At 38.6% G+C, this 25,223-nt stretch overlaps 1 protein-coding gene across 1 annotated transcript in view; it reads left to right on the forward strand.

Annotated features, from left to right (window-relative positions):
• Sugct (succinyl-CoA:glutarate-CoA transferase) overlaps positions 1 to 25,223 on the forward strand; it is a gene marked incomplete at its 3' end in the record, with an annotated part of 148,121 nt that overhangs the window by 32,233 nt on the left and 90,665 nt on the right. The window contains exon 6 of the mRNA XM_051194693.1: positions 10,247 to 10,367. Within this exon, the coding sequence (XP_051050650.1) occupies positions 10,247 to 10,367 (121 nt within the window). The remainder of the gene's footprint in view (positions 1 to 10,246; positions 10,368 to 25,223) is intronic.

Raw genomic sequence — 25,223 nt, forward strand, 5'->3', positions numbered from 1 at the left:
ACAGTATATATTCATGATAAAGTCAAATTTACACAATATTTATCTACAAATCCAGCCCTTCAGAATGTTCTAGAAGGAAAACTCCAACTCAAGGAGGTTAACTACAACTATGAAAACACAGGAGATAATTTCACAGTAGCAAAACCAAAAGAAGGGAAATAAACACCACCACCATCCCTACCACTGCCATCACCACCACCATCAAAATAACAGGAATCAACAACCATTGTCATTAGTATCTCTCAGTATCAGTGGTCTCAAAAGCCCCCATCCCAAAGACACAGACTATCAGAATGGATGCAAAAACAGAATCCAATTTCTGTTGCATAGAAGAAACACACCTCAACATTAAGGACAGACATTACCTCAGGATAAAAGATCAAAAGATATTGCCAGGATGTATCCCTGGTGCACAAAAGGACCTTGCGAACACATCCCCAATGGAGGGATAACTGCCTTAACCTAGAGACAGGAGAGAAGCCCTAGTCCCTACTTCACATGACCTGTCAGATCTACATGATCCCAACTGGATGGCATTCCCCTACATATGGAATTGGGATGGGGGGATGGGAGGGGAGGGTGGTTAGGGTGCATGTGAGAGGGCAAAGAGGGTAAAGTGAGGGAAGGAGGGAGGGAGGGAGGGAGGGAGAGGGAACTGGGATCGCCATGTAAAATAATAAATTAAAAATAAATAAATAAAGATATTCCAAGCAAATGGACCTAAGAAACAAGCTGGTGTAGCTATTTTACTATCAAATAAAATGAACTTCAAGCCAAAACTAATCAAAAGAAATTGGGGAGGACATTACATACTCATCAAAGGAAAAGTCCATCAAGATGACATTTCAATTCTTAACATCTATGTCCAAAACATAAGGGCACCCGAGTTTATAAAAAAAACACCAATACAGCTTAAATCATATACTGACACTTACACCCTGAAGTGGGAGACTTTAATATCCCACTTTCAACAATGGATAGGTCATTCAGCCAAAAACTCAACAGAGAAATACTGGATCTAATAGATGTTATAAACCAAATGGATCTAACAGATATCTTCAGAACATTTCACCCAAACTAGAAAGAATTTACTATTTTTGCAGTACCTCATGGAACCTTCTTCAAAATTGACCACATACTCGGTTACAAAGCAAGCCTTAATAAAGAAAATAGAAAGCTGGGCATTGGTGGCATAAGACTTTAATCCCAGCACTTGGGAGCCAGAGTCAGGTGGATCTCTTGTGAGTTTGAGTCCAGCCTGATCTACAGACCTAGTTCCAGGACAGGCTTCAAAGTCTGTCTCCAACCCCCACCCCATAAAGAAATTGAAATAATTCCCTGCATCCTATTAGACCACCATGGGGGTGAAGCTGGATTTCAACAACAGAAACAACACAGAATTTACCAAGTCATGGAAACCGATGAAATCTCTACTGAATGAAAAATGGTTCAAGACAGAAATAGAGAAAGAAATTGAAGACTTTCTAGAGTTCAAGGAAAGTGAATACAGCGCATACCCAAACTTGTGGGACACAATGCACAATGAAATCAGTTCTAAGAGGAAAGGTGTTTTTATTGGTTTAGTTTTGTTTTTTCAAGACAGGATTTCTCTGTATAGCTTTGGAGCCTGTCCTGGAACTCACTGTGTAGATCAGGTTGTCCTTAAACTCACAGAGATCTTTCTGCCTCTGTCTCCCGAGTGATGGGATTAAAGACATGCATATTGCCAACATTAAAAGAAAATTGCAGAGATTTCATACTCAAAACTTAACAGCATACTTGAAAGCTCTAGAACAAAAAGAATTATACTTAAGAGAAGTGAGCACCAAGAAATATCAAACAGCAGAAATCAATAAAATAAAAACAAAGAAAACAATACAAAGAATCAATGAAACAAAGAGTTGGTTCTTTGAGAAAACAAATAAGATAGATAAGCCCTTATCCACCCCAACTTAAAAAAAAGAGAGAGAATATCCAAATTTACAGGAAAAAAGTGAAAAGGGGGGCATGACAAGAGACACCAAGGAAATCAAAAGAATCATAAGGACATACTTTTAAAACCTGTACTCCATCAACTTGGAAAATGTTAAATAAATGGATAATTTTCATGCTAGGTACCACTTTCCAAAGATAAATCAAGATCAACAATTTAAACAGACCTATAACCCCTAGTGAAATAGAAATAGTTATTCAAAGTCTTCCAATCAAAAAAAGTTCAGAGCCAGATGGTTTTAGAACAAAATTTTGCTAGGCTTTCAAAGAAAAATGAATGCCAATACTCCTCAAATTATTCCACAAAATAGAAACAGAAGTAATGTTGCACAATTCATTTTACAATGCCACAGTCTTCCTGATACCCAAACCACATAAAAATAAAGAGAATTATAGATTAATTTTCCTTATGAACATAGATGTAAAAATATTAAAATACTTGTAAGCCAAATCCAAGAACACATCAAAAAGATCATCCATCATGATAAAGTGGGCTTCATTCCAAAGATGCAGGGATGGTGCAACATATGAAAATTAGTTAATGTAATTCACTATATAAATTAACTGAAAGAAAAAAATACATGATAATCTCATTTGTTATAGAAAGAGCTATTTGAAAAAATCCCAACAGCTTTCATGATAAAAGTCCTGGAGAGAGTAGGGACACAAGGGACATACCTAAAACAAAGGCAATTTACAACAAGCTTATAGCTTAGTTAAAATTAAATGGAGAGAAACGCAAAACAATTACACTAAAATCAGGAATAGGAGAAGGTTATCCACCCTCTCCATAGCTATTCAATATAGCACTAGAAATCTTTGCTAGATCATTAAGGCAACTAAAGGAAATCAAGGGGTTACAAACTGGAAAGGAAGAAGTAAAAGTATCTTTATTTGCATATGACATGATAGTGTCCTAAACATTCTTCCTGGGAACTACTACAGTTGATAAACGCTTTCATTCAAATGGCTGGATAGAAGATTAACTAAAACTAGTACCCTTCCTATGTGTAAATGAGAAACTGACTGAGAAAGGAATCAAGGAAACACCATCTTTCACAATAACTTCAAATAATGTAAAATATCTTGGGGTAACTCTAACCAAGAAAATGAAAGACTTGTATGATAAAAACTCAAAGTCTTTGAAGAAAGAAATTGAAGAAGATATCATAAGAAGGACAGATCTCCCATGCTCATGGATTTATAGGATTAACATAGTATATATTGTCATCCCACCAAAATCAATCTACAGATTCAATGCAATCCCCATAAAAATTCAACCATAATTCTCCACAGAACTTGAAAAGATAATTTTCAACTTTATATGAAACACGAAAAATCCAGGACATCTAAAACAATCCTAAGCAATAATAGGAGGTTTCTCAATTCCTGATATCGCGTTATGTTGTTTTTCTATTAGCTTAGTGGCCACACCTGATTCTACTAATATTTTAACTACCCTCTGCACCCTGTGACCCTCAAGTCAGCAACCCAAAGCTCAGACTTTGTCCTGTTGGGATTTCCAGTTCCGATGGCCCCAGCTCAGCTGTGGCCAACAAATGTAGGTTTTAACTAAGTCTCTATTATTCTGTTTATTAATAAAGACTCAGGAATCAGGTGTTGAGATGAAAACCTGCTAGATCAGAGAAGTCAAGAAGCAACCAGCTGACCTTCCTTTCTGTTCAGAGACCCAGCAAAAGAAATGTCTCTCCACTCATCCCAAACCAAAAAACCGGCAAGTCTCTAAGTCCCTCCCTACTCCTTTCTGTGCATCTCTCTATCTGTATTCCTTGTTCCCCCTTCCTTTCTGTGGCTAATTCCTGTCAACTAGTCATGGACTGCAACCCTTGATCCAAGGTTAATTTTATTAATAAAGTATCAGAGTTTCACAGTGTGATCAAATATACCTCAACAAAGTTATATTGCAGAGGTATAGTAATAAAAACTACATAGTATTGGCATAGAAAATAGACAAGTTGATTAATGGAATCAAATTGAGGACTCAGACATAAATCAAGATTTATGTAGACATCTGAGTTTTGATAAAGAAAAAGAACAACACACTGGAAAGACATCTTCAACAAATAGTGCTGGTAAAACTGGGTGTCTGCACATAGGAAAACGTGACTAGATCCATCACCCTGTACAAATTCAAGCCCAAGTAAAACAGAGACCTCAACATAAAACCAGATAACTCGATAGAGGAGAAAGTGGGAAGTAGCTTTGAATATACCGAAACAAACAGGAGAAGGCTTTCCAAACATCATATCTATAGCACAGGCACTAAAATGAACAACCAATAATTAGGACCTCATGAAACTGAAAAGCTTCTGTAAGGCAAAGGATACAGTCATTCTGGAAAGGATGCAGCCAATAGAATGAAAGAAGATTTTTTTTTCTAATTCCACATCAGCTAAAGGACCAAGAAACTAGATACTAAAACAACAACAAACCCTAAATAATCCTATTACAAAAGGGATGCAGATCTAAACAAAGAATTCTCAATAGAACATCAGCATCGTTAGCCTTCAAGAAAATGCAAATTAAATTCCTTTCCTGTTTTATTTTACACCTGTCAGAATGGCTAAGACCAACAACAGAAGGGACAGTTCTGCTGGTGATGATGTGGAGTAAGAGGAACATTCACTCTTTGGGTTCTCCTGGCCTGGCAGCTGCAGGCTGCAGTCCTATAGAATCAAGACATTCAGAGTCTGCTGACATTGCTGTGCTAGTTCCGTCCCCGCTCAGGGAATTGTTGAGCATGGGCACCTGTTCCAGGCCCAACTTCTGCTTGCCCTCTTTGGGATCTCCTGGCTTGGCAACTGTGGGAAGGTAGACTTTGCCCCCAGTGGATCAAGCAATCCAGAGTCTGCTGACATCTCTGCTAGTCCTGCCCCTGCTCAGGGAAGAGGTGAGCATGGACCTGTGTCAGACCTGACTTGTGCTTGCTCTCTTTGGCAGCTGCAGGCACTTCAACTCACTCCATCTCATCAAACCATCCAGAGCCTGCTGACATCATGGTGCTAGCCTGACCTTTATCCAACAGGAGAGGGAGTCTCTCAGACTAGGCTGCACCCATTGTGAGACCCATCAGAGTAATGGACCTGCTTGCACCCACTGGAAGAACCTTGAACCCATACCCACCAGGAGAGGACGAGACCACATCTGTACCCACTGGAAGAAGGAATGGGACGCGACAATATAAGAACACATTCAACAACAACAACAACAAAAATCCCCAATATGACAGCACTAGAGTCTAGGGACTCCACACCAGCAAGACCTGAACATTCCAACACAGATGAAGCAGAAGGGAATGACTTTAGAAATAACTTCATGAAGATCATAGAGACCCCAAAAGAGGAAATGAGAAAATCCTTTTAAAGAAATGGAAGAAAAGGCAAACCAAAAATTGCAAGAAATAAGCAGTGCAAGGTTTGAAAGCTGAAATAGAGACAACAAAACAAAACAAAACAACCCCTCTTCCCCCAAAAAACACAGTCTGAGGGAATGCTGGAATTAGAAAAGCTGGGTAAACAAGCAGGAACTGCAGATGCAAACATAACCAACAGAATACAAGAGATGAAAGAGAGAATCTCATGCTTTAAAGATACACTAGGAGAAATAGATTAGTTGACTAAAGAAAATCATAATTCCAGTAAGTCCCTAACACAAAATATCCAGGAAGTATAGGACACCATGAGAAGGCCAAACCTAGGTATAATAGGTATAGAAGAAGGTGAAGAAACCCAACTCAAAGGTGCAGAAAATATATTCAACAAAATCATAGAATAAAACATTCCCAACCTAAAGAAAGACATGCTAATGAAAGTACAAGAAGCTTACAGAACATCAAATAGTGTGGACTACAAAAAAGTTCCCTCACCGCATAATAATCAAAACACCAAATGTACAGAATGAAGAAAGAATATTAAGAGCAGCAAAGGGAAAAGCCCAAGTAACATATAAAGGCAAACTTATCAGAATTACACCTGCCATCTCCATGGAAACTCTGAAAGCCAGAAGGTCCTGGAATGATATTCTACCAATGCTAAGAGACCACAGAATGCAGCCCAGACTACTATGCCCAGCAAAACTTTCAATAAGTATAGATGGAGAAAACAAGACATTCCATGACAAAACCAGATTTAAGCAATACATATCCATTAATCCAGAACTACAGAAAATAATGGAAGGAAAACTCCATCCTAAGGAAGTTTACTCACAAAAACATAGGCAATAGATAATCCCACTTTACCGAAAACCAAAAGAAAAATGAGGATAAATCTACACACATTACCACCACCATCACCAAATTGAAGAATTCACATTCAATGGTTATTAATATCCCTCATTTTAATGGTCTTAACTCACCCATAAAAAAAGACACAGGCTAAGAGAATGGATACAAAGACAGAATCCATCCTTATGCTATGTACAAGAAACACACCTCAACTTCAAAGACAGACATTACCTCAGAGATAAGGATTGGAAAAAAGATTTTCCAATGAAATGGACCCAAGAAACAAGTGGGTATAGCTATATTAATATTAATATCTAACAAGTTAGACTTCAAACTAAAATCAAAAGAGATGAAGGTCATTTCATAAAAATCACAGGAAAAAAATCCATCAGGGCAAAGTCTCAATTCTGAACATCTATGCCCCACACACGTTCATAAAAGAAACATTACTAAAAATCAAATTGCAAATAAAACCTCACATACTTAGAGTGGGAGACTTCAACACCAAACTCTCACCACTAGACAGGACCACCAGACAGAAAAGTAACAAAGAAACATAAGAACTAACAGAAGTTAGCCAAATGGGTTTGACAGGCATCTATAGAACAATCCATCCAAACACAAAAGGCTATTCCTTCTTCTCAGCACCACATGGAATCTTCTCTAAAATTGACCATATACTAGGCAACATAGCAAACCTCAACATATACAAAAACTTGGAATAACCCCCTGTATCTTATCAGACCACCATGCTTTAAAGTTACATCAATGTTCATGAGGGATATTGGTCTATAGTTCTCTTTCTTAGTTGTGTCTTTGTGTCACTTGTTTACTAATAACTGTAGCCTCATAAAAAGAGTTTGATAATGACCCCTCTGCTTCTATTGTGTGGAACACTTTGAAGGAGTATTGGTATTAGCCATTCTTTGAATTTCTGGTAGAATTCTGCACTTAAACCTCTTAGCCCTGGGCTTTTCTTGTTGTTGTTGCTGTTGTTGTGAGACTTTTGATGACTGCTTCTATTTCTTTAGAGGTTATAGGTCTATTTAAATTGCTTATCTGTTCTTGATTTAATTTTGGTAAGTTATATCTGTCCTAAAAATTGTCCAATTCCATTAAATTTTTGAAATTTATGGAGTACAGTTTTTCAAAGTATGACCTGAAGAGTATTCTCTGGATTTCCTCAGTGTCCTTTGTTATATCTCCCTTTTCATTTCTGATTTTGCCAATTTGCATGTTCTCTCTCTGCCTCTTGGTTAGTTTGGATAAAGCCTTGTCTATCTTGTTGATTTTCTAGAAGAACCAACTCTTTGTTACACTGATTCTTTGTATTGTTTTCTTTGTTTCTACTTTATTTATTTCAGCCCTCAATTGATTATTTCCTGGCATCTACTCCTCCAGGGTGGGTTTGCTTCTTTTTGTTCTAGAGATTTCAGTTTTGCTGTTAGTTCCCTAATATTTTCCAGTTTCTTCATGTGGGCACTTAGTGCTATGAACTTTTCTCTTAGTCCTGCTTTCAAAGTGTCCCATAAGTTTGGGTGTGTTTTGTCTTCATTCTCATTGAATTCTAGGAAGTCTTTAATTTCTTTCTTTATTTCTTCCTTGGTGCAGTTGCACATTGTTCAATTCCCATGAGTTTGTGGGGTTTCTGCAATTTGTGTTGTTGTTGAATTCTAACTTTAAAGTATGGTGGTCTGATAAGATACAGGGGGTTTTTTGTATATGTTGAGGTTTGCTATGTTGCGGAATATGTGGTCAATTTTAGTGCTGTGAAGATGTATATTCTTTTGTGTTTTGATGGAAGGTTTTATAACTGTCTGTTAAACCCAATTGAGTCATAAGTTCTGTTAGTTCTTTTGTTAAGTTTCTACCTGGTGGACCTGTCTAGTGTTGAGAGTGGAGTGTTGAAATATCCCACTATAATTGTGTGAGGTTTTATGTGAGATTTGAGTTTTAGTAATGTTTCTTTTACAAATGTGGGTGCCTTTGTATTCAGGGCATAGATATTCAGAATTGAGACTTTATTTTGATTGATTTCTCCTGTGATGAATAAGAAATTATCTTCTTCATCTCTTTTAATTTTAGTTTAAAGACTAATTTGTTAGATATTAGGATTGCTACACCCACTTATTTCTTGGGTCCATTTTATTGGAAAACCTTTTCCAAACCCTTAACTCTGAGTTAACATCTGTTTTTGGAATTGAGATATGTTTCTTGTATGCAGCATAAGGATGTATTCTGTCTTTGTATCCATTCTCTTAGCCTGTGTCTTTTTATGGGTGAGTTAAGACCATTAATATTTAGGGATATTAATGACTATTGATTGTTAATTTTTGTTTGGTTTGGATTTGTTTTTGTTGGTGGTATTATGTGTGGATTTCCCTGCATTTATCTTTTAGCTGTAGGTAGAGTGGGATTATCTATTGCCTATATTTTTGTGGGTGTAGTTGACTTCCTTGGGTTGGGGTTTTCCTTCCAGAACTTTCTATAGGGCTGGATTAGTTGATAAGTATTGTTTAAATTTGTTTTATGTTTATGTTTTCATGGAATATCTTGTTTTCTTCGTACATAGTAATTGAAATATTTGCTGGGTATAGTAGTCTGGGTTGGCATCTGTGGTCTCTTAGTGTTGGTAGAATATCTATTCTGGCTTTCAGAGTTTCCATGGAGAAGTCAGGTGTAATTCTGATAGGTTTGCCTGTATTTGTTACTTGGTCTTTTTTCTTTGCTGCTCTTAATATTCTTTCTTTATTCTTTACATTTGGTTTTTTTATTATTATGTGGTGAGGAAACTTTTTTTTTTGTGGTCCACTCTATTTGGTGTTCTGTAATGTTCTTGTACTGCCATTGGTATTTCCTTCTTTAGGTTGGGATTGTTTTATTCTTTGATTTTGTTGAATATATTTTCTGCACCTTTGAGTTGGATTTTTCATCTTTTTCTATACCTATTATTCTTAGCTTTAGCCTTTTCACAGTGTCCTATATTTCCTGGATATTTTGTGTTAGTGATTTATTGGACTTAAGGTTTTCTTTGGTTGATGACTCTATTTCTCCTAGTTTATCTTCAGTGCCTGAGATTCTCTCTTCCATTTTTTGTATTCTGTTGCTTATGCTTGCATCTGTAGTTCCTGATCATTTACCCACCTTTTCTATTCCTAGCATTCCCATAGTTTGTGTTTTCTTTATTGTCTCTATATCAATTTTCAGTTCATGGGATGTTTGAATTGTTTCCTTTATCTGTTTGATTTTTTTTTCTTGGCTTTCCTTGTTTTCTTTAGGAGATTTGTTGATTTCTTGCATTTTTTGTTTTTTTCCCCCCATTTCTTTAAAGGGTTTTTCATTTCCCCCTTTAGTGTCTCTATCATCTTCATGATAGTGTCTCTATCATCTTCATGTTTTTATGGTGATTATCTTCTGCTTCATTTGTTTGGGATGTTGAAATCTTGCTGGTGTGGAGTCCATAGACTCTGGGGGTGTCATTGATCTTTCTGTTGTTGACTGTGTTCTTATACTGTCGTCTACCCATCTCTTCTTCCAATGCATACCGGTGTGGTCTCTCCCTCTCCTGGTGAGTCTGGGACCAAGGTTCTCTTCCGGTGGGTGCAAGCAGGTCCAATGCTTTGATGGCTCACCTCATCCAGAGGTGGGACTAGGGTGCTGACAGACTGCAGATGGACTGGTCCGCTGGGATGGGTTACCCTGTGCACAGTCACCAGTCCTCAGGAGGCTCCGAGCAGTAGGGCACAGGAAAGTGGGTTCCCTTGCAACCATTGTTTTTTTTTTTTTTTTTTTTTTGTCAGTTCAAGTAACTGATCAGAGCTTTTATGCTTGTATTAACATGCTTTATTCTTACAATGGTGAGAAGTTTATTAAAATTAAAGTTCTGTTATGTGGGGAAAGTTGTTGAAGGTTTGGCAGCCCCTCAAAAATTAAAAAAGAAAACAACAACAAAAACAAAAAACACAAAACAAAACAAAACAAAAACTGATTAATCTTTACCTCTTCCTTCAGCTTGCAGCCATTTGCGATGTGTTTGTGGAAAACTATGTCCCTGGCAAACTTTCTGAGATGGGCCTTGGGTATGAAGATATAGACAAGATTGCTCCTCACATCATCTATTGTTCCATCACAGGTATTTCAACCCCATGCAATCCTTAGTGAGGTTGTTTTCTTATGTGACAAACCTGCATCCCTTCTCCCAAAGCCACAGAGATTGCTAAACAGAACTATTAAGGACCTTAATTGGACATTTTCAGAGCTTGATTGGCTATTTTTATTACTTCTCTGAATTAACAAATTCACATTTATACACAACTATAGTTAGGACCAAAGGATTTTCTGGGCCTTCAGTTATTATTCTGGAACCTTGAGTTTTTTTCCAGTTCTCAAATTCTGTAGTTTTAAAAACAGTATTTATTTATTTTATGTATATGAGTAACCTATCTTCAGGCATACCAGAAGAGGGGATCAGATGGTTGTAAGCCACCATGTGGTTGCTGGGAATTGAACTCAGGACTTCTAAGAAGAGGAGCAATTGTTCTTAACCACTGAGTTAGGGTCTCATGTGGACCATGATGGCCCTGAACTTTTTGTGCTTTGCTGAGGATGATCTTGAACTCTTGATCCTTCTGTCTCCATTTTCTGAATGCCAAGCTTGCAAGTGTGTGTGCCACCACAATGACCTCAAATTGTGTAATTTAATGAAGAAAAAGCCTTGGAGAAAGATTGTATAACCTAGTAGTTCTCAGCTAAGAGGAAAATGGGTGGATCACATGGTTTTTAGTGGTGTGCAAGGGGATTGGGGAACATTGGGGTAAGGCAGTCTAAAATAAAATCCCTCTCTTCTATCTCCATTTCCCTTCATTACCACCTCCTGAAAACTTTAGAAAATATCTGTACAGTGTCCTGAGTGGTTAAGGGACTTGAGGCTACACAAGTATTTAATAGAAAATAGTTTTAAAATCCAAGCTTCTTACATTAAAAATGTTAAACATTTTTAGCCGACACAGAAATTCAAATTAAACCTGCATCGAGATTCTGCCTCTCCCTGTCAGAATTGCTATCCTTAAGAAAATAAACAACAAAACACTTTGCTGGAAGTTGGAGACAGGGAGCAGAGGGAAACTCATACATTTTTGATGAGAATATAATTTGTTTTGGCTACTTTGGAAATTAATAAGGGCAGTGTCTCAAAAACCTAAAGTTGGAAATAACATATGGTCCAGCTATATCACTCCTGAGACTATGACAAAATGGATCAAAGTCAGCATATGTTAGAGATATCTAATAGTGGGTATTACTGCACCATTCACAATAGGCATGGAATCAGCATAGATTGACCATCAACATATGAAAAGATAAAGAAAATGTGTAGAGACACATTTTTTTATTTATAACAATCTTATTTTACATATTTTTACATATCAATCTCTTCTTTCCTCTCCCTCCCATCCTCCTATGTCCCACACGGACTCATTTAGGGCAGGGCCTAGGCTCCCCTCCATCTATCTGGGCTGAAATAATATTCCTTCATAGGGAATGAGCTCCCAAAGTCTGTATGTGCACTAGGGATAAATACTGATTCCACTGTTAGAGGTCCCATGGACAGCCCAGGCCTCCTGACTGGCACCCATAATCAGAGGGTTTGTTTCTGTTCAATGCTGGTCACCCAGCTTTACAACTGGGGTCTGTGTGCTCTCACTAGATCAGGTCAGCTGTTTCTGTAGGTTCCTCCAGCACGGTCTTGACTGCTTTGCTTGTCCCCCCTCCCTCTCAACAACTGAATTCCAGCAGTATGGTTCAGTGCCTAGCTGTGGGTGTCTGTTTCTGCTTTCATCAGCTACTGGATGAAGACTCTAGAAAGCAATGAAGGTAGTTATCAGTCTCATTATAGGGGAAGGGCATCAAAGGAGGCCTCTCCACTACTGCTTAGATTCTTAGTTGGGGTCATCTTTGTGGATCTCTGAGTATTTCCCTAGAGCCAGATTTCTTTTTAAACCTATACTGGCTCCCTCTATTAAGGTATCTATTTTCTTGCTCTCCTCTATTTCTCCCCCTGATTCAGTCTTTCTGACCCTTCTTGTTCTCCTCCCCTCCTCTTCTCCCCTTCTCTTTTTCCTACCTCTCTCTCCTCTTCCTCCATGCTTCCAATTTGCTCAGGAGTTCTTGTCCCTTTCCACTTCTTTTTGGGCTTTCTTAGGGTCCTCCTTGTTTCCTAGTTTCTCTGGTGGTGTGGATTGTAGGCTGGTAGTCCTTTGCTCTATGTCTAATACCCATATATAAGTGAGTAAATACCATGCTGGTCTGTTTGTGACTCAGTTACCTCACTCAGGATGGTTTCTTCTAATTCCATCCATTTGCCTGTGAATTTCAAGTTTCCATTGTTTTTTTCCGCTTAGTAATACTCCATTGTGTAAATGTACCACATTTTCTTCATACATTCTTTGGATGAGGGGCATCTAGGTTGCTTCCAGGTTCTGGTTATTACAAATAATGATGCTACGAGCATAGTTGAACAGATGTCCTTGTTTTATGAAAGTTCATCCTTTGGGTATATGCTGAAGATTGGAATTGCTGGATCTTGAGGTAGACTGATTCCCATTCCTGAGAAACCACCATACTGATCTTCAAAGTGGCTGCACAAGTTTGCACACCCACCAACAATTAAGTTTTAATTAACTATAAAGAAGAGAGAAATCATGTCAGTTGTAGAAAAATGGATGAAATTAGAGATCATTATGTTAAAAAATAAGACTCAGAAAGACAAATATTGTACTTCTTCTCTCATATGTTGAATCTAGAATTTTAAGCCCATGAAAGCAGAAGAGAGGCTATTTGGAAAGAAGAATAAGCATAGGGTAGGAAATTGTACTATGGGTAACTATGATCAAAATATATACATATATGAAAATTATATCATGCAACCTGTTATTGCATAAATTGCTACATAATAAATCCCATAGGCTTTTGATTTAATATTAAATGCTTCATTACCTTCCATACTTTGATAGTCATTCTGAAATGCCATGATGAAATACTATGATCAGAACAGCTTTGGGAGGAAAAAGTTTATTTTATCTTAATGTTTGCATTTCATCACATGCTTGCACACAGGCCAATCTGGTGGGGGCATTATTTCAGTTGAGGTTCCTACTTCCCATTTGACTTAGCTTGTGTAACACTAACAGAAAACTGGCCTGCACAAGTGCTGGCGGAACTTGGTGATTATAGGATATTGAACAGCTCTACCTGAGATTTGTTTTGGCCACTCTCTTTCATTTGTTATCCATATTTGCACTAGTAGAATCCCAGGAGTAAAGCAATTAGTCAGAAACTCTAGTCAACAGATCATTTAGAAGTAAAAATCATCTATTAATTGTGAATTTATGTGGATATAAAACAAAGTTCATTTGTTTTATAGAAGTTTGCAATTCTTGCTTATAGCAGTCTAAAGTTACACATGTCATCACGGGGATTCTTGCCTTTCCTGATGTTTTCCAATGTTGTTACTGTATTGCAGTACTGCCCAAGTCCAGTTCTTCCCATTCTGGGGTTGGGTGTATTACAGATGAGATTAATGTTCAAATGCCTGGGATTTGCTTGAATGAAGCCCAACAGCTATATAGCTGAAATTGCCCCAACCTGTGAAATCTGGCTAAACTGATTTGAAAGGCAGAAGGGCCTGATTATTTTTATTTCTGTGGTCCTTATCATTTCAGAGGAAGCTAAATGTGAACAGTAGGTGGCAGTGTTTAAAAAGCTATTATTCACTAGCAATTACTTTTTCCAAAAACTGCAGTGTTCTCCTTAATGGTATTTATGTATATTTTTTAAATGAAAGACTTTTTAAAATTTATGTTATTGTTATTAAAAGTTTTTAAAGAATTTTAAAATAATTTAAAAGTTATTAAAATTTAAATGGTTAAAATTATTTTAAAAATGAAGGTACCTCTCTTAATAATGTAAAGTTGTGTCTTTGGAGCATGTTTTTAATAAAAACAATTTAGCAGCATGAATCCTTTCCATCACATGTAAAAATATTTCTTTTCTTCTATTTGTCCATTCAATTATTCTTTCCTTCTGGAAGGATAAGCATGGTGTTATTTGACTAGATTGAATTTTGGTGGGAGCAGTGACTATTCTTTAATAAAAATTCTTCTGGGGCAGGGAAAGGAGGTGGCTTGGAAAATGAAATTCTGATTTTGCCACTCCATCATTAGTATCTTCCTAATCTCCACCCTGTGTGGATAGGATGCAGGGTTCCTCTTGAGGAAAGGGCCTGACAAGAGATGCTCAGGGCTCAATTCAGAGAACATACTTACTTGTTAGCTCTAAGTAGAAAAGACGTTGGGGCATGCTTCTGAATAATAAGGAGAGCATATATTAGAACAAAACAAGAAGAGCCAAGAATGCTTTTAGTAAGAACCATAGCAGCATATTTCCCTGTTAAATATTATAGTTTAATGAATGTTGTTGTGAGTGTGTTACATGAGAAATATTTGTGTCTTTATTCCACATCAGACTTATTGAGTAATAATAAATTCACAAGGTATGGCAGTTTTGTTGACAACAATTGTTTGAGAAGTCCCACTCTTCTTGCTAGATTTAGCTGAGGCAAACACATGTTATTTTATTGTATTTTTATTTACTAATATCAACTCTCAGATCAGACCTTTCATTACACATCACACAGTAAATTTCTATATAAGTATATTATATAATGGTTTCAAGGGGGGTTAAAAAGGTCACAGAAGCATTAAAGGAATTTCAAAAAGGCCTGAGAGGCAAAACTGATAGAGATGAAAAGAGTCTGGGATAACTGATTGATGCTGCAGATATTGCTGCTGAGTCAGGCTTCAGGGCCCAAGTTGAGCTGCAGAAATGAGGTATAGTGGAAACTATAGAGGCAAAGGGCAGGATTGGGTCTAGACAGATGAATGTGGATGGACAGTTAGCAATTCAAGAAGGCTATGTCAATAGTGAGAATGGAGCTGAGCTGATGTCTCTGGGGGCAGTCATGAATTCTCTACATGTCCATCCCTGGACATATACTGGTGACAGGGGGGACCAATACTGTTACAGTGACGTATCTCCTTGTCCAGTTAAGACAGTTATACTCTTTTATCAGTCTGGTATATCTGACAAGTTCTTGAGCCTGATCTGTCTGTCTGCCTGTCCATCTGTCCATTCGTCCGTCCTTCTGTCCATCCATCCGTCCATCAATATGATGTGGTTTTAACAGCCAGAAAGCTTCTACAGTCCCCATTTACTTAATAAATTTATAGGGTAGTGTCCTTTCTACTTTAGGAATGAGTTTATTAGTCTGTGCTTTGTGGTTGCGACTGGACAGATGGTGTTGTGTATATGTCCACCATAGTACAGGGTGAAATGCTGCTTGCAAAATGAAGTCTGCACAAAGTAATGCACAGTCTGAAAAACTACTGTTTTATACAGTATAAAGTAACTTAAGAGTTGTGCATAGACTGATCTCAACAAATGTATTTTCAGACAGTTATGGTAGAACCATTTACCAGTATTATGAAGAAAGGCAAAGAACTTTTAGTTTATTCCATATATTGAAAAAATGTTTTAAGTCCTAAGTATGAAAATTCAAATTTTAAAAATTTTGAAAATATTTTATGTTTTGGAAATATTGTAGGAGAATAAACTTCATGACTGGATAGTAAGCAAGTTTTGTAGACAACACAGAATATAAACAACAGAGGAAAATTGTTGGTCAATTTGACTACTTTTTAAAATTAAAAACTTGGGCTGGAGAGATGGCTCAGAGGTTAAGAGCACTGGCTGCTCTTCCAGAGGTCCTGAGATCAGTTTCTAGCACCCACAAGGTGACTCCCAACCACCTAAAATGGGATCAGGTGCCCTCGTCTGGTGTGCAGACATACATTCAGGCAGAACACTGTATACATAATAAATAAATAAACCTTTAAAAAAATTAAAAACTTTTTTTAAAATTTGTTTTATATAACAAAGTCCAATTAAATGAAAACAAACATTTATACACAATATTTGGGAATTTGGGCGTTGTTCTTTCCAAACTACTTCCTGCTGGTAAGAGGCGCTGTCATGGGGGATTCGAAGAAGATGCAGAAATCCTGGCTGTAGTCTGTAAGGCTGATTTGTCCAGCTGTTTTGAATGTAGGATCAACTGGTACTCAGTTTCAGGCGGTCTGGCGTGATCAAAAACCACATTAGTCTGGAAGGAATCCACATCTTTTCATTTTCTGTGGAAACAAAAATAGAAATCCTTTTCCCCAGTAACTTGTCCTTGAACTTAAATTTTGGAGTCAAAGCAATTTTTTTTTTAAATTTAATTTATTATTTTACATGTCGATCCCAGTTTCCTCTCCCTCCCTCCTTCCCTCCCTTGTTCCCTCCCTCCCTCCTTCCCTCCCTTTTACCCTCTCGGCCCTCTCACATGAACTCTAACCACCCTCCCCTCCCCTCCCTCCACCCCAATTCCATATGTAGGGGAATGCCATGCAGTTGGGGTCATGTAGATCTGACAGGTCATGTGAAGTAGGGACTAGGGCTTCTCTCCTGTCTCTAGATTAAGGCAGTTATCCCTCCATGGGGGATATGTTCGCAAAGTCTTTTGTGGACCAGGGATACATCCTGGCTCCACTGTCTGAGGTCCCTTAGACTGCTCAGTCCTTCTGGCTGAGACCCATATTCGGGGGGGGGGGAGCTGAGTCAGTCCCATGCTGGCTTCCCAGCTATCAGTCTGGTGGCCCGTTAGCTCCTCCTTGTTCAAGTAAGCTGTCTCTATGTGTTTCTGCCGCCTGGTCTTGTCCTCCCCATCTGCATCTAGGTTCTAGTTCGACTCAGTGTTTATGTATGGGTGTTTGATCATGTTTCCAACAGGCATTAGTTGAGGGCTCCATGGAGAAGTTAGTTGTTGATCTCACTCTCTGGGAAGGGTATTTATGATAGCCTTTCCACGGAAGCTCAAATTGTTAGTTGGGAGCAGTCTTAGAGTTCTCTAGACCTTTCTTTGTGTTCAATTTTATCTTCAAACCAATATTGGCTCCCTCTTTTATGGTATCTCTCTCTGTCTCTGTCTCTCTCTCCCTCTTTCCTGTCCTCTATTCCTAACCAGGCTCAATCTTCCTGGTCGCACATGTTTTCCTTTCTTCCCCCTCATTTTCTCCTACTTCTCTCTCCATTCGCTGCCCCCCCCCACTTCCCCTGAGCTCTGGGGGACTTGTCCCTTCCCAGTTCTGTGAGGGACTTTATATGAATCTCTTAGAATACACCTTGTATCCTAGTTCCTCTGGTGGTATGAATTATAGGCTGGTGATCCTTTGATCTAGGTCTAAAATCCATATATGAGTGAGTACATACTGTGTTCCTCTTTTTGTGACTGGGTTACCTCATTCAGGATGGTTTCTTCAAGTGCCATCCACTTGCCTGCGAATTTCAAGATACCATTATTTTTTTCTGCAGAGTAGTATTCCATTGTGTAGATGTGCCACATCTTCATTATCCATTCTTCAGTTGAGGGGCATCTAGGTTGCTTCCAGGTTCTTGCTATTACAAATAGTGCTGCTATGAACATAGTTGAACAGATGTCTTTGTTACATGGATGTGAATCCTTTGGGTATATGCCTAAGAGGGGGATTGCCGGGTCCTGTGGTAAACTAATTCCCATTTTCCTGAGGAACCACCATACTGATCTCCAAAATGGCTGTATGAGTTTGCACTCCCACCAGCAGTGGAGGAGTGTTCCCCTTTCTCCACATCCTCTCCAACATGAGTCATCATTGGTGTTTCTAATTTTAGCCATTCTGGCAGGGGTAAGATGGTATCTCAAAGTTGTTTTTATTTGCATTTCCCTGATAGCTAAGGATGTGGAGCATTTTCTTAAGTGCCTTTCAGCCTTTTTGATTTCCTCTATTGAGAATTCTTTCTTCAGTTCTGTAACCCATTTTTTAATAGGGTTATTTGGTGTTTTGTTGACTAGTTTCTTGAGTTCTTTGTGTATTTTGGAGATCAGCCCTTTGTCGGATATAGGATTGGTGAAAATCTTTTCCCAGTCTGTGGGCTGCCGTTTGGTCTTGTCCACTGTGTCCTTTGCCTTATAGAAGCTTCTAAGTTTGAAGAGGTCCCATTTATTAATTGTTTCTTTCGTGTCTGTGCCCCTGAAGTTATGTTCAGGAAGCGGTCTTCTATACCAATTTATTCAAGGGTACCTCCTACTTTCTCTTCTAAGAGGTTCAATGTGGCTGGATTGATGTTGAGGTCTTTGACCCATTTGGACTTGAGATTTGTGCATGGCGACAGACATAGGTCTATCTGCAGTCTTCTACACACCCTCATCCAATTGTGCCAGCACCATTTGTTGAAGATGCTCTCCTCGCCCCATTGTATACTTTTAGCTCTTTTGTCGAAAATCAGGTGTTCATAGGTGTGTGGGTTAATATCAGGATTTTCAATTCGATTCCATTGGTCTACCTGTCTATTTTTATGCCAATACCAGGCTGTTTTCAGAACTATAGCTCTGTAGTAGAGCTTAAAGTCAGGAATGGTGATGCCTCCTGAAGTTCTTTTATTGTATAGGGTTGTTTTGGCTATCTTGGGTCTTTTGTTTTTCCATATAAAGTTGATTATTACCCTTTTAAGGTCGGTGAAGAATTGTGGTGGGATTTTAATGGGGATTGCATTGAATCTGTAGATTGCTTTTGGCAAGATTGCCATTTTTACTATGTTTATCCTACCTATCCAAGAGCATGGGAGGTCTTTCCATTTTCTGGTATCTTCTTTAATTTCTTTCTTTAGAGTCACAAAGTTCTTATTATATAGGTCTTTTACTTGTTTGGTAAGTGTTACACCAAGATACTTTATGTTGCTTGTGGCTATTGTAAAGGGTGATGTTTCTCTGATTTCTTTCTCTGCCTCTTTGTCGTCTGAAAACAGTAGGGCTACTGATTTTTTGAGTTTATTTTGTATCCTGCTAGTTTGCTGAAGGTGTTTATCAGCTGTAGGAGTTCCCTGGTAGAGTTTATTGGGTCGCTTATGTAAACTATCATATCATCTGCAAATAGAGACAGTTTGACTTCTTCCTTTCCAATTTGGCTCCCCTTGATCTCCTTTTGTTGTCTTATAGCATTAGCTAGAACTTCTAGTACGATATTGAAGAGATATGGAGAGGGCAGCCTTGTCTTGTTCCTGATTTTAGAGGAATTGGCTTAAGTTTCTGTCCATTCAGTTTGATGTTGGCAGTTGGTTTGCTGTATATTGCTCTTATTATGTTTAGGTATGTTCCTGTTATCCCTGACCTCTCCAAGACCTTTATCATGAAAGGGTGTTGAATTTTGTCGAAGGCTTTTTCCACATCTAGTGAGATAATCATATGGTTTTTCTTTTTCTGACGTTGATAGATTTTCGTATGTTAAACCATTCCTGCAACCCAGGTATGAAGCCTACTTGGTCATGGTGGATGATTTCTCTGATGTATTCTTGGATTCGGTTTGCCAGTTTTTTATTGAGTATTTTTGCATCGATGTTCGTCAGGGATATTGGTCTGTAGTTTTCTTTCTTAGTTGTGTCTTTGTGAGGTTTGGGTACCAAAGTTATTGTGGCCTCATAAAAAGAGTTTGACAATGAACCTTCTGTTTCTATCTTGTGGAACAGTTTGAGGAGTAGTGGTATTAGTTCTTCCTTGAATGTCTGGTAGAATTCTGCGCTGAATCCATCAGGCCCTGGACTTTTTTTGGTTGGAAGGCTTTTGATGACTGCTTCTATTTCATTGTGGGTTATAGGTCTATTTAAGTTGTTTGTCTGTTCTTGATTTAATTTTGGTAAGTGATAGTTATCCAGAAACTTGTCCATTTCCTTTGAATTTTCAATTTTTGTGGAATACAGATTTTCAAAGTATGATCTGAAAATTGTCTGGATTTCCTCTGTGTCTATTGTTATTTTCCCCTTTTCATTTCTGATTTTGTTAATTTGCATGTTCTCTCTGTGCTTTTTCGTTAATTTGGATAAAGGTTTGTCTATCTTGTTGATTTTCTCAAAAAAAACCCAACTCTTCGTTGCATTGATTTTTTTGTATTGTTTTCCTGGTTTCTATTTTGTTTATTTCAGCCCTCAAGTTGATTATTTCTTGGTGTCTACTCCTATGGGGTGAATTTGCTTCTCTCTGTTCTAAGGCTTTCAGTTGCGCTGTTAATTCTCTTATGTGACTATCCTCTGTTTTCTTCATATGGGCACTTAGGGCAATGAACTTCCCTCGTAGCACTGCTTTCAAGGTGTCCCATAAGTTCGGGTATGTTGTATCCTCATTCTCATTGAATATTAGAAATTCCTTAATTTCTTTCTTTATTTCTTCTTTGACCCAGGAGTGGTGCAATTGCACATTGTTCAGTTTCCATGAGTTTGCAGGTTTTCTGCTATTTGTGTTGTTGTTGAATTCCAATTTTAAAGCATGGTGGTCCGATAAGATACAGGGGGCTATTCCTATTCTCTTGTATCTGTTGAGGTTTGTTATGCCACCCAATATGTGGTCGATTTTAGAGAAGGTTCCATGTGGAGCAGAGAAGAAGGTATATTCTTTTGTGTTTGGATGTAATGTTCTATAGATGTCTGTTAACCCCAGCTGAGACATAACTTCTGTTAATTCTTTTGTTTCTTTGTTGAGTTTCTGATTTGTGGTCCTGTCTAGTGTTGAGAGAGGTGTATTGAAGTCTCCCACTATAAGTGTGTGAGGTTTTATATGAGCTTTGAGTTTTAGAAGTGTTTCTTTTACGAATGTGGGTGACTTTGTATTAGGGGCATAGATGTTCAGAACTGAGACTTTGTGTTGATGGATTTCTCCTGCGATGAATATGAAATGACCGTCTTCATCTCTTTTGACTAATTTTGGTTTGAAGTCTAACTTGTTAGATATTAGGATAGCCATGTCTGCTTGCTTCTTATTTCCATTTGATTGGGAAATCTTTTCCCAACCCTTTACCCTGAGGTAATGTCTATCTTTGAAGCTTAGATGTGTTTCTTGTATGCAGCAGAAGGATGGATTCTGTCTTCGTATTCATTCTGTTAGCTTGTGTCTTTTTATAGGTGAGTTAAGACCATTAATGTTGAGGGTGAGTAAGGACCATTGATTGTTGATGCTTGGTTGATTTAGGTTTGTTGTTGGCAGTGGTATTGTGCATATATTAGTTCTGCTTCACCCTTGGTTTCTTGTGTAGTTGGATTATCTGTTGCCTACATTTTTGTGGGCATAGTTACCTTCCTTGGGTTGGAGCTTTCCTTCCAATACTTTCTGTAGGGCTGGATTTGTAGATACGTATTGGGAAAATCTGGTTTTGCCATTAAATATCTTGTTCTCTCCATCTATAGTGATTGAGAGTTTTTCTGGATATAGTAGCCTAGGCTGGCATCCGTGTTCTCTTAATACTTTTAGAACATCTATCTAGGACCTTCTGGCCTTGAGGGTTTCCATGGAGAAGTCAGGTGTAATTTTGATAGGTCTGCCTTTATATGTTATCTGTCCTTTTTCCTTTGCTGCTCTTAATATTCTTTCTTTATTCTGTATGCTAGGTGTTTTGATTATTATATGTCGAGGGGTCTTTTTTCTTTGGTCCAGCCTATTTGGGGTTCCGTATGCTTCTTGTACTTTCATGGGCATGTCCTTCTTCAGATTTGGAAAGTTTTCCTCAATGATTTTGTTGAATATGTTTTCGGTACCTTTGAGCTGGGCTTCCTCACCTTCCTCTATGCCTATTATTCTTAGGTTTGGCCTTTTCACGGTGTCCCACATTTCCTGGATGTTTTGTGTTAAGGATTTGTTGGATTTATGATTTTGTTTGGTCGATGAATCTATTTCTTCTAGTTTATCTTCTGCACCTGAGATTCTCTCTTCCATCTCTTGAATTCTGTTGGTTATGCTTGTGTCCGTAGTTGCCGATTTTTTGCCCAGCTTTTCAATTTCCAGCATTCCTTCAGTTTGTGTTGCCTTTATTTTCTCAATTTCAGTTTTCAAATCTTGAACCGTTTCCTTCACCTGGTTAATTGTTTTTTCTTGGCTTTCTGTACTTTCCTTAAGGAATTTGTTCATTTCTTCCACTTTTTTGTTTGTTTTTTCCTCCATTTCTTTAAGGGATTTTCTCACATCTTCTTTGAGGGCCTCTATCATTTTTATGATGGTAATTTTTAAATCGTACTCTTCTGCTTCCTCTGCTTTGTTGTTGTGTTCCATTCTAGTTGGTGTAGATTCCCTAGATTCTGTTGGTGTCATGCTTGTCTTTCTGTTGTTAGGTGTTCTTTTGTATTGCCTTCTTCCCATAGCTTCTTCCAGTAGGTGTTGGTGGGGTCTCTCCTTCTCTCTATGGTACTTCCCCGATGGGCTTATGTGAGTCTGAGATTCAATATCTGTAGCTCTGTGTGGTCCAAGCTCTCTAGGAGGTTTCTCCTCAGACAGGGATCCAGGGATTGGGTCAAGGATGAGGATCCAGTAGAAGATGCCATCAGGTACTCACAGTGGTCTCGCAGAGATAGGCGGATCTCTGGGGGGGGGGACCCAGGACTCCACCAGAGGACTGGAGGTGTGGTCAGAGACCAAGCAGGTGGAAATTACGGGTGGTCCCACGTGGATAGTCAGGTCTCCTTTGTTCAGAGTTGCTCCGAGAAGTCTCCAAAGTAGGGTGGACTGTTTGTTGGCTTCACCCTCTGTCCCAGTGCTCAACCAGAACAGTAGGACCTTGGATATGGTAGGGCTCAGGGTAGGGGGGGGTAGGCTGGCGGTGGGGATGGGTGGGGGTGTATCAGAGCTCCAAGGGTGCTCTCGATGGGGACCGGAGACAGGAGCAGCAGGATCAGGGGCCAACCCAGGGAGTTCGGGCGGGGGAGGGGGGAAAAGAGGTTGTAAGAGACAGGCAGCCCCGACTGGGCCCAGACTCACCTCTGGCCAATACCTGGCGGAAGAGGACAAGGGCTGAGCTGGAACTTGAGAAGGTTTTGCAGGATAGTCGGATCTCACTGGAAACTGGAACTCTCCAGCTGAGGCCTCTTTCTTTGGCAGAGGCCCGGATTTGGAGGGCAAGGATCTTGCCCGCAGGAACTCCAAAATTAAAAACTTTTGTGCACTAAAAGGTAACATAAAAGTTAAAAGATGCTGGGTAGTGGTGGTGCATGCCTTTAATCCCAGCACTAGGAAGGCAGATCCCAGAGGCAGAGTCAGGTGGAGTATTGTGAGTTTGAGGACAGCCTGGTCTACAGAGCAAGTTTCAGGACAGACTCCAAAGCTACACAGCAAAATCCTGTCTCAAGAAAACCAAACAAAAAAGTTAAAAGAAAAGTCATAAAATCCAGAACAGAAAAAAAAAATCTTTCAAATTAAATAGGAAAAAGACATCTAGTTCAACAAGAAAAAACCAGCTAATCAACCAACCAAACAAAAACCCACAAACTAACAAACAAACAACAACAGCCATAAAACAAGCTCTAAGAAGGAAACTTAAAATTAGTAAATTTAGTAAAATTTAAAATTAGTAAATTAGTCTCATTCTTCTTCAGGAAAATGCAAATTAAAGAAATACACTTCACACTCACGAGTTTGACAGACATTTAAGTCTGACATCATACAACATGAACTGCCTCATGAAGCCTTTGTACATGGCAGTAAGATCATGTGCTGGCTGGTTTTAAAGATTTTGTTTGTTTGTTTGCTTTTTTCAAGACAGGGTTTCTCTGTGTAGCTTTGGAGCCTGTCCTGGAACTCACTCTGTAGACTAGGCTGGTCTCAAACTCACAGAGATCTGCCTTTCTCTGTCTCCTGAGTGCTCAAACTAAAGGCGTGTCCCGCCACCACCCACTGCTGGCTGGTTTTATGTCAACTTGATATAATCTCGAGTTATTTGAGAGGTAGCAACCTCACTTGAGAAAATGCCTCTATAATGTGGGGCTCTAGCATTTTCTTAATTAGTAATTGATGGAGGATAGTCCAGCCCATTGTGGGTGTACCACCCCTGGGCTCGTGGTCCTGGTAAGCAGGCTGAGTAAGCCATGATGAGCAAGCCTCCATTGCCTCTGCTTCAGCTTTTGCCTCTGGGTTCCTGCCCTTTTTTGTGCTCCATTCAGTGGTAGACTATGATGTGGAAGTGAAAGCCAAATGAACACTTTCTTTCACATATTTCTTTTGGTCTTGTTTCATCATAGCAATAGGATATTTGGTATATCTGATGGGCCATTTAAAAACTCTTGTGAAGTTGTACCTGTAACCTACAATTTTGTTTCTATGTATGTCCTTGTGGAAAATGAAAGTTTCCTGAACTTTCTATAGTTCAAAAATAAAATGTTGAGAAAGAAAGTTGTAAGAACAGGATCAAGGGGACAAGGGAGGGAGAATAGAGGTGAATATGATCAAAATACATTATAATCACATATGAAAATATCGGTGAAATCCATTATTATGTATAGTTCATATGTGATAAAAATAAATAAAAATTAAAGTAAGCTCTTTACCCTCAGATGATCACCTAGCATTATATATAATTTTTACATTGAAGAGATAACCAATATAGATCTGACAGATTTTGAAACTAAAAGGATCCCTTGGTCATCTAACAGAAATCTACTGGTATAAACCATGAGCATTGTGTTGCCTGCTCTTTGGTCAGAAAATATATTTTCCCAGAATTTCAGAATGTTGTAGCCATCTGGCTAACCTCATAGTGAGTTTGATATATTTACATTTCATACTAAACACATTATTTACACAGATGATGATGCCATCTGCAGGAGAAGAGAAATTAGTGAATAATCACAAGGTTTCAAAACAGCCCTAAAGTAAGCACAGAGATATGTGTCTGCAGCTGTGGGCTGATTCCAGAAAGTGACTTTGTACCTTTCTGCTGTCCCCTGATGCATAGCCTTTTATCTTCAAATGCTTTCTTCCCCACACACATACAACAGATGCACTATAAACAGACACTGTCTTCATTCCCACTCTTCTCTGTAATCCCGCACT

Source organism: Phodopus roborovskii, unplaced genomic scaffold (genome assembly GCF_943737965.1).
Source record: "Phodopus roborovskii unplaced genomic scaffold, PHOROB, whole genome shotgun sequence".
Lineage (NCBI taxonomy): Eukaryota > Metazoa > Chordata > Mammalia > Rodentia > Cricetidae > Phodopus > Phodopus roborovskii.